This window comes from Hyposmocoma kahamanoa, unplaced genomic scaffold, assembly GCF_003589595.1.
Source record: "Hyposmocoma kahamanoa isolate Upper Pololo Valley unplaced genomic scaffold, ASM358959v1 210, whole genome shotgun sequence".
Lineage (NCBI taxonomy): Eukaryota > Metazoa > Arthropoda > Insecta > Lepidoptera > Cosmopterigidae > Hyposmocoma > Hyposmocoma kahamanoa.
In genome coordinates this window covers 6,672,534-6,682,349 of record NW_020653731.1, presented here as the reverse complement: position 1 = coordinate 6,682,349, position 9,816 = coordinate 6,672,534, and the positions used below count along the sequence as shown (strand labels likewise).

Genomic DNA, 9,816 nt, shown 5'->3' with positions numbered 1-9,816 from the left:
ATAAAAGTAAAATTAAATAAGATATAAAAAACCGCTATAGGTATATATAGCGTCGATTAGTCAGGGAATATTTATTCCTTTGTTCATTTTTTAAACACTCTATATAGGTAGAGTGTATACAACAATGAATCTGATTTGATACAGTTGCGTCAATTCATTTAAACCTGTGTTTATTTGAAAATCTTTTATCAACGAATGACATGCCGGCCTATTTATACAGTACGATAAGAGAACTAAAAAATAATATAAATACATGAACAAGGCATACATACAGCACATTCATCAGTTTGCTGTGCTCCATAAGCATTGTGTGAACATTTATAATATTAAATTACCAGCAACCGCGTTGTGTGAGGTAAGCGGTAATTAAATTGTAGTCGTTAAAATTGAAACCGCGAACGTACCTACTCATAAAATTGCTTTGAAAACTTACCTTCTATCAAGACTAAAATCAAAATTATTTTATTTCTTAAATCATGAAAAATTGTATGTCGTGATATATCGAGGTATATTGTACTTCAGCTAGCTAAACAACAAGAAACTTTAGCAAAGAAATTCAAATTGGGAAAAAATTTTGGTAGCCCATAGGTATTAGTACCTATGGGCTACCAAAATTTTTTCTTATGTTTAGACATGGGCGGTCAGCCGAAAGTTTGTATGGGGAATTCAATTCTTTGTGTCCCCAATTAAATTTATTATTTTTTTGCAAAAAATTATTTGTTATAACGAGTATGATCTTTGACCAAATGCTGAACTTTGACCAAAACTTTTTACGCCTGCATAAACCGACACGACAAAGAATCTTGTATTTCCTATAATAAACAATGCAACAATGCCCTGCTAAAGTTATTGCCAAGTTGCAGCTGGTATGATTACAATGGTTATAAACATAGGCCTAATTAAATTTTTGTTCCAGATTCATTTCATACCTACAATGGGCCATGAAGAGACTGTCGGAGGAGTTACGAGTGTCGAGAAAACGGCCACCTATTATGTGATCGAGTATAAAAGTGGTGCGCAAGCCAGGTTGTATATACTGAACAACCATGTCTTTAGATATCACATGGACCCTAACAAAAAATTCCCTGAATATCCGGAACCACGCAATCCTAACGAAGTTGCGAAAATTAACTCTAAGAGAGTTAGCGACTACAACAAGGAACCATTCGATAAGTCGCATGTGTCTGAAGACGAACAACAGTTCAAAATCCATGTACATAAAATCGACATCGTATTTAGTGCGGTCGATGGTAAAATGTCCGTATTTGATAAGAGAACCAACAAAATGGTGCTGGTCGAAGCAAAATCGCTAACTTACTCCAATTCTAAAAGTAAACAAGTGCTTGAACAACAGAAGCACGAGCATTTCTTTGGTGGTGGGATGCAAAATGGGAGGTTCACCCATAAAGGCCAAATTATTCACATAAAAAATACGAACAACTGGGTGGACGGTGGTATTACTTCTCCCTGTCCTTTTTATTGGTCATCAAAAGGTTACGGCATACTAAGAAATACCTGGCAGGATGGTAAATATGACTTCGGATCCCAATATCCTGAGATCGTTAAAACTGCCCACGAAACGGAAGACTTTGATGCATTCTATTTCATTAATCCCTTGCCGAAGGACTTGTTAAACGATTATTTTGAGCTCACGGGCCGACCTCTCTGCATGCCAGAATTTGCCTTTTACGAAGCACACTTAAATACTTTCAATCGCGATTATTGGGTGAAAGTTACTCCTGATACAAAAGGAGCCAGACTATTTGAAGATGGATTCTATTACAAGAAATACCAACCCAAGGAAATTGGGGACAAAGATGGAATTTTAGAATCATTGAATGGAGAAAATAATAATTATCAGTTTTCTGCTAGAGCTATGGTAGACAGATATAAAAATCATGATCTTCCTTTGGGCTGGTTTCTTCCCAACGATGGCTATGGTTCGGGATATGGGCAAACGGATTCTTTGGACGGTGATATTCAAAACCTTAAAGAATTTGGAGACTATGCAAGGGAGCACGGAGTAGAAATAGCTTTATGGACTGAGTCTCAATTAGAACCGGAAGATCCATTAAACCCTAAGAAAGGAGAACGCGATTTGAAGAAAGAAATTAGCAAAGCCGGAGTAGTAGCACTGAAATGTGACGTAGCCTGGATTGGAGAGGGCTACTCCTTTGGTTTAAATGCAGTGGAAACTGCTTATAATATGTTTACGAAGACAACAAAGCATAGACCCATGATAATAATGGTTGATGGCTGGGCTGGAACTCAAAGATATTCTGGCATTTGGAGTGGAGACCAAGTCGGGGGAGAATGGGAATATATACGCTTTCATATTCCTACTTACGTTGGCTCTGGACTATCGGGTGTGCCTTTGATAGGCTCAGATATGGATGGCATTTACGGAGGCAAAAGCAGAGAAGTAAATATTAGAGATTTCCAGTGGAAGACGTTCACGCCATTGCAGCTGAATATGGATGGATGGGGAAATCTCCAAAAAACTCCATTTAGTTTTGATGATGAAGCTACCGCCATCAACAGAGCTTATTTGAAACTGAAATCAATGATGATGCCTTACAACTACACTATTGGGCATGAATCAACACTCGGTTTGCCCATGATAAGAGCGATGTTCTTGGAGTTTCCAGAAGAAATACCAGCATATACGAACGATTCCAAATATCAATTTATGTGGGGTCCGAGCATCTTAGTTGCTCCAGTTTACAAACAAAAAGGAGTAATGGATGCTTCCGTCAGAGATGGTGTTTATTTGCCCGATCCGGATCAAGTGTGGATTGATTTCTTTACCGGGGAAAAATATCAAGGTGGCAAAATTCTAAATGACCTAAAAATGCCGTTGTGGAAAATTCCAGTTTTCATCAGAGAAGGGTCTATTATCCCTATGACGAATCCTAATAACAACCCCTACGAAATAAAGAGGAACGAAAGGATCTTCAACATTTACCCGACTCTTGAAACGAGTTTCGAATTATACGAAGATGACGGCTTCTCTATTGGTTATTTGGATGGACATTTTGCTACAACAAAGATTGAAGTTATTGGTGGCGCCTCCCAAGAAGTTGGAGACCTGTTCGTGTCTATTCAGAAAACCAATGGTTCTTACAATAACATAACGAAGGAAAGAAGTACTTTGATACAGATAATAGCATCAGAAGACGTAGAAGGCGTCAAGGTAGCAATTAATGGAGATGCAGTGGACATGTCTCGAGTTATCACAGACGACGACTTTGCGAGCGGAGAAAATATGTTTTATTACAAGACTGATTTCGTTGTAAACCCATACCTGCAAAATGTTTGTGGTATGGCTCATAATCAAAAATTCTTGAAGATTAAAATCAATAAAATAGATGTCACTACAAGCGACATTCAGATAAAAATTAAAGGCTACACAAACAGAGGTAAAGTCTTTGGAAGTAACACGAAAGTGATCGAATCTTTAGACGCACCGTCAAATTTGACCGCGCTCTCTATGAAAACGAATGTTGCTTTGATTTGGCACGGAGTAGATCAAGCTACTTATTATGAAATTGACAGGAATGGTGTAATATTTAGCAACATTTCTGGACAGGCTTTTACATTTGAAGATTTAGATTACGAAACTAAGTATACATTCAAAATTCGTTCAGTGAATGAAGCAGGAGTATCTAACTGGAGTGATAGTGTCACTACAGTTGAAATTGAAGATCCCTACAAATCAGTTGTGCAAGGGGTATTGGCCTCGTGCAGTGTGCCATGCCAGCCTGGTCAAGCGATTTGCAAACTGACCGATGGCGACCCGAAATCAATATGGCACACTCATTGGAACTTACCAAGACAAGCAGATCCTTCGAAAGGTAATACGATACAACTTAATTTTGATTTGGGTGATGTCTATGAATTAGAAAAGATGGAATATCATCCACGTCCTGATGCTGGAAATGGAACTTTCCTGAAAATAAAATACCGATATTCCGTTGATGGTGAAAATTGGACTCCTTACTCTAACGAAATTATTTGGAACCAAGATGACAAAGTTAAAATAATTTCACTCAGTGGACAAAAAATGCAATTTGTTGAATGGCAGGTTTTGAAATCTGTATCTGGATTTGGAGCAGGGAGACAAATATTGTTTTATAGGAGTTCAACCTGTTCGGCTATGGGTATGAAAGCCAGTCCAAACATTGTCATTGGAGTAAAGGCGACATGCAACCTGCCAACTGAACCAGGGCACTCCATTCGGAAATTAACTGACTGCAATACGAGCTCGTTGCGCGTTTGGCATACAAAATGGGATGACTCAGGCGTAGCAGACCCTAACACAGGAAAGTTTATAACACTGAATTTTGATTTGGGTTACGTTTACGAGATAGAAAAAATGCAGTATTATCCTCGCTACGATGCGGGTAATGGCACGTTCCTTAAGGTTCAATATAAGATATCCATGAACGGCAAAGAGTGGAGCGCGTGGTCTACTGAGATTGTTTGGGAACATAATGAGAATGTGAAAGAAGCCGACCTAGGAGGTGCCAAATTCCGACACATGGAACTTAGAGTATTGAATTCCGTTGGCAAATACGGATCAGGCAGACAAATATTATTCCATAAGAAATCACCATAAATATAACAACAATTTCAGTCAACAATTACATCACATTTTCAGTATTTCAATGCAGTATTGCCTTTATAATGTATGTAAACCGACCTCAAAAGTACGTAAAATTACATCTATTTGCCAAGTTTTATTGTCATCGGTTACCGGAAAGTGCGCAAACCCGGATTCATCCCCTAGTTCGCCACTATACGGAACTTGATACAGATGATAATAAAATTCGGTTCTCACTAATGAAAGTATATTGAGAGAAAAACGCCTTGAATTGGAGAATAGCAAAATCAACCATTAAAATAATTGCTCCTTATTATAATTTAGGCACTATTTATAAAAATGAATCTTCATGTGTGAACAGCCACCCGTAGTGGAGGATTTTTTCAAAATTAAATGGGACCACTATGGAGGTACCCTCTTTTCAACAAAAAAGAACCTTCAAAATCGGTTCACAAATATTTATCGCAGAGTTATCGCATAACATACATAAAAAAACAGTCGAATTGAGAACCTCCTTTTTATTGAAGTCGGTTAAAAAAGAAAGAGAATTGTTTTGTGTGTATGTACTTAGTACTTAGTTAGTATATTTTTTGTCATTTTTATTATAATAAATAATTAAATACATTATGCTTTATTCACGCCTACAATATTAAATGTTTAAATACATATTTTAATCGTAAAATAAAATACATATTATACTCACTATGGTGTTTTAATTGAATAAAGCTTTTAAATATTTTTATCCTTGCATAATAAATATTATTTTAAAATATCTTCAACAGTGTTAATTACTGCTGCATGTCTTCAGCACCACGGACTGCAATTATAGTACAGACTGAAGCATCCAAGTCAAACATACAACTTATAGACAAGTCTTCTAAGACACAGCTATATTCGTGATCTGGGTATCTTGACCTGACGTAGTTTGACCGAGGATCTTCTGAAAGCAAACTTTGTATATTAGCTTTAAATCCTGGAGCACGGTCACCAATTAACTCTGCAAGTCTATCGTTAACGTCATCAGTAAATCGGACTTCGTATGTCTGTGACGGTGGACTAGATATCCAAGGAGCCACCCTTATACCATCATAAACCATATTAACAGCTCTGGCGGACTGTGGAGGTGTGAATCTTTCTTGGCCATCGGGAGCCCCTCTTTCTGTTTCAGATCTTGAAATGGATGAAGATGTTATACCATCAACCAAGTCCGCGTTTGATGGCATATCAGGGATAGGCGATATTGGGGTCAAAAGATTTCTAGGCTGTTCGGGTGACGGTAGGTCGGCGTCGTAAGGTGATATTGGTTGAGGCCTGTTCGTATCAATTCCCATTGGATTAGTCACACGGGGACTTAGGCTGGAAAAAAAAATTATAAGTAGTTATGATGTCGTCGTAAGACCTCTTAAAGCTAGTGTGAAAATTACCTCCTAATGTCATAGGTATCATCATCAATCTGAAGACTGGCCATAGTATCAGCAGCGTCACTGATTCCTTCAGTCGGTGGTCTTTCCATAGTAGCTCCATACATAGTTGGATAGTCATACTGAGGTATGTAAGGTTTGATATCAAGGACTGGTGTACCATTTACCATATCCACACCTAGGAAATGTATTCTGTCGCCTGCAATTTTCTCAGTGTAAGTAGTTAGTTTTTGATTTTTTAAATATATATTTAGTTAGATTTTTTTCCAAGAAATACCATTGGCAAATTGAGTGTCTGCTGAGTGTTTAAAAAATAATGGTTTTTTGAATGGGATCATATTATGTTGGAATAGTTGAGTTTGTTCTCCAATTGGGTGAAAATAGTACATTATTCTAAGTTTATTAAATATGTGTTTGGTACAATCAAAAGTACTTCACAATTCCTTCAATCCAAAAAAAGTTTGGGATTAGACAGGTTAGTATAACAAATAAACCAGAGACCGAGTAAAAGTTGTAGTCTTTGTCTTAAATGATATATTGGAACTGTATAACATAACAACCAATATTGGTAGTGACAATAATAAATAATAATAATAATAAATAACGCGCACACTCAACATAGCCCCGCACTAGGTAAACCCTGTGTCGCGGGTGCCATGGACACACATATAGACAACCACAAATTACACCCAAACTCACGAGAGAAATAATTGTAGGCCATACAAACATTTCTCCCGGCCCGGGAATCGAACCTGGGACCTCTGCGTGGCAGTCCGGCATGGTAACCGTTCGGCCACAGAGGCAGTTAAACAATATAGTTGATGTTTTGTAGAAAGGGCGTAAGCGACAAAATTTCGAAAAATGTATCAAGGGAGCATGTTTAGATTTTGACAACTGTTTTAAAATATTTACGTTTTGTTGTAAATTAAATTTTGAAGTTTAAACTTAATTAATACCAAAATTTAATTTTATGTTTTAAAATCAAAATATTTCAAAACAGTCATTAAAACTTACAAAAAAGTAAAATATTACCTTCAATACTCTCAATCTTAACTAGAGACAGTCCAATAGGACATGGCCTATGTGGTGAACGCGTCGAGAATACACCGCATCTCTCGCCACCCAGCCGCGGCGGCGCCACTTTGGCTGGCACGTGGTTGCTTTCTGTTGCATGAAAATGGAATATTATCCTGAAATAATACAAGAGTCTCCAGTTACAGTGTCTACATATACATCTTTGCTCATACATATACCACATCTTTTAGTCACATTTAGTGACTAACAATGTCATATTTTTATGAAAATAATGTATTCCCAAATAACGTGGAGAAAAATTAAGCCTGGGGGACTACTCTCGATCTCTGTCCGACATCCGTCCGAAACAATTACTGTCAAATAAGTAATATTCGATAAAATTAAAAGACAAGTATCAAGTATAAAGCTTCATTCGCATCACGCGTCTTTTCATTTGGTCAAGTATTGCTTATTTGGAAATAATTGTTTCGGACGGATGTTGGACGGAGATCGAGAGTAGACGCCCTGTATTAGTAGGAAATTAAAACAAAATTAATTACAAAAATTGCTGACTAGACTTTTGAAAAAACAACATTATTTTGGTGGTAGTGTTTCGCTAAAAGTACCAGGTGTAAATACATATTAAAAAATATAGTGTGTTGATTTGCACTCTCGCCATTTTTACAGAGGTTATTCTGTATCTGAAATTGGTCCCAAATCAGTAAAAAAATAAATCGCAAAAATGTCCTAAATCCTTATTTTTATTTAGTTGCAGTAAACATTGATTCACATTCACCTGAGTCAAAAGCCATGGAACTTTTGCACTGCACATGCTATCACACAGAGGACCGACTCTCTTACTCTCTTTCCCAAATGCAAGCAAACGCCTCATCAATATATGCGCTGCGCAGTTAGTTGCATAGTTTGAGAGATGTTTGGTGTTCACCAGAACTGTATTACTATGAAGGTAGTGCTCCTTCTGATTATGGACGGCAAGTGTGCTACTAATGGAGTGATGTGACATGTTTAGTTTGCATGGAGAAGATTACCGAGTGTCGAACAATTCCGCGCCAAAACAGTCACCGCTTTCAAACTTGTGAAGTCAAATGTGCTAACTCAGAAAGCTTCATTTCGAAACTCTCAACAACATGCGAATTTTTGCAAATCCAGTCGCAGTGTTGGTGGGTGGACACTTCTGACAATTCCTTGGAGTAGATACCTAACATAAAATTCGGAAATGCCAGTTTTAAATTACAAAAAAACAAATATTTTCAGCCAAGTTCCCCAATTATTGTAAATAATTAATAAATTATAACAATACATAATCATTGATTTTTTAATCATAATAACAAGAAAAAGGTAACTAAACAATCAAGAAAGATTATGTATTGTTCAGTGAAATGCTGTGTAGCCGAGCACTCTCCCAGGCTTGATTGGGCCCCGTTCGGGGTCACTGTTAAATACAATTTTATAAAATACAAATTCAGTACTTCAAGCACTGAATAACTATGACACAAACTCAGGGCTCATTTACGAATGCCATCAAGCACTCATGGAGGTATGTATACAAAACCATGTAACTCTTCAGTGGATTGAAGGACACAGCGACTCAAGTGGCAATGATGCAGCAGATGAACTAGCCAGGAAAGGGTCAGAGACGGACGCTGTAGGACCAGAACCGATAGTGTCCCTCCCCTGCCAATGGTCCAGAACAACTATACACAAAGGTACAAAATCTTCACATAATAATACATGGACCACCTTCACGGTTTGTAGACAGGCGAGAGAAGCACACCCAACGTTCAATGCCAGTCTATCTCGAATATTAATTAAACTTAAAAGGCAAGAGCTTCGCACTCTAACTGCCGCCCTAACGGATCATGGTCCATACAATAAACACCTTTTCAATTTAGGTATCACAGACAGCCCTCTATGCAGAGTGTGCATGGAGGGGGAGGAAACAGCTGCGCACATCCTACTCCAGTGCTTCGGCGTGGCCAACTACAGGGCGAAGTACCTTGGAGTACCAAGGTCTCTTCCCGAAGTCTTCAGCAAACCGAGGAGGCTGCTGAGATTCCTGGAGGAGCTTGAGTGGCACGAGTAGAACCCTGCACCCATCACACGCAAAATAGGCGCTTTGTCGTTGAGTTGCGGATACCAGCCCGTTGCACCAAGTACCATGTACAATTTTATAAAACTTCACTAGATACAATTAATCAGAATATATTTTATTATATTTTTAGATGATTTAGTATTATTTATAATATATATTAATTTCTTAATTATGGCAAGAATGCAAATCAACACACCATATAGTACTACAGATTGTCTGGTTCACTTCAAGTGGGTAATGTCGTGCTATTATAGCTTAATAATAGACGGATTTCAACTGGTTTGTAAGTTATCATATCATAAATCTTTTTCTTACCACATGTGTGAAAATTCCTCAAGTCCACTCAGAGCATGTTCTGGATTATTAAACACTGTTGGATCAATAATTACAACTCCCTTAGCTTTTGCCATAACAGATGGCTGTCTTGGAACACCACGTTTGTTCTGAAATGTAGTCTCTATGACTCCAATTTGTTTGTAAATAATTATATCTTCAGATGTGGAAGAAGATGGTTGGTCGTTTCTATGATTGATGAGAGTTGTAGCTGTAAGTGTTTACACTTAGTTAAAGTTCAATAGGAAATATACTGCTCTTAGAAATAATGTTATAATGAGCACACTATTATTATCAAACGGTGATTGATGAATAGAAAAGTAGGTACATAA

At 37.5% G+C, this 9,816-nt stretch overlaps 2 protein-coding genes across 3 annotated transcripts in view; one reads left to right on the top strand and one right to left on the bottom strand.

Annotated features, from left to right (window-relative positions):
• Nucleotides 1–207: 207 nt before the first annotated feature.
• LOC113227321 lies at nt 208–4,970 on the top strand. Its single transcript, XM_026460210.1, has 2 exons — nt 208–355; nt 917–4,970. The coding sequence occupies exons 1-2, from the start codon at nt 254–256 to the stop codon at nt 4,616–4,618; spliced, it is 3,804 nt and encodes a 1,267-aa protein (XP_026315995.1). The 5' UTR covers nt 208–253; the 3' UTR covers nt 4,619–4,970.
• A 336-nt stretch (nt 4,971–5,306) lies between these two features.
• Nucleotides 5,307–9,816, bottom strand: part of LOC113227322 (tRNA (adenine(37)-N6)-methyltransferase) — a 9,689-nt gene continuing 5,179 nt past the window's right edge. For both annotated transcript variants that reach the window (XM_026460212.1, XM_026460211.1), the window contains exons 3-6: nt 9,467–9,695; nt 7,057–7,214; nt 6,028–6,223; nt 5,307–5,959 (exon numbers count right to left, since the gene is read on the bottom strand). In XM_026460212.1, the coding sequence (XP_026315997.1) occupies nt 5,392–5,959; nt 6,028–6,223; nt 7,057–7,214; nt 9,467–9,695 (1,151 nt within the window). In that variant the 3' untranslated portion in view covers nt 5,307–5,391. The remainder of the gene's footprint in view (nt 5,960–6,027; nt 6,224–7,056; nt 7,215–9,466; nt 9,696–9,816) is intronic.

Coding starts and splice junctions, on each gene's coding strand:
- LOC113227321 (XM_026460210.1), top strand. CDS start 254: ATGAACAAGGCATACATACAGCACATTCATCAGTTTGCTGTGCTCCAT. Junction 356..916: donor CAGCAACCGCGTTGTGTGAG/GTAAGCGGTAAT, acceptor TTTTTGTTCCAG/ATTCATTTCATACCTACAAT.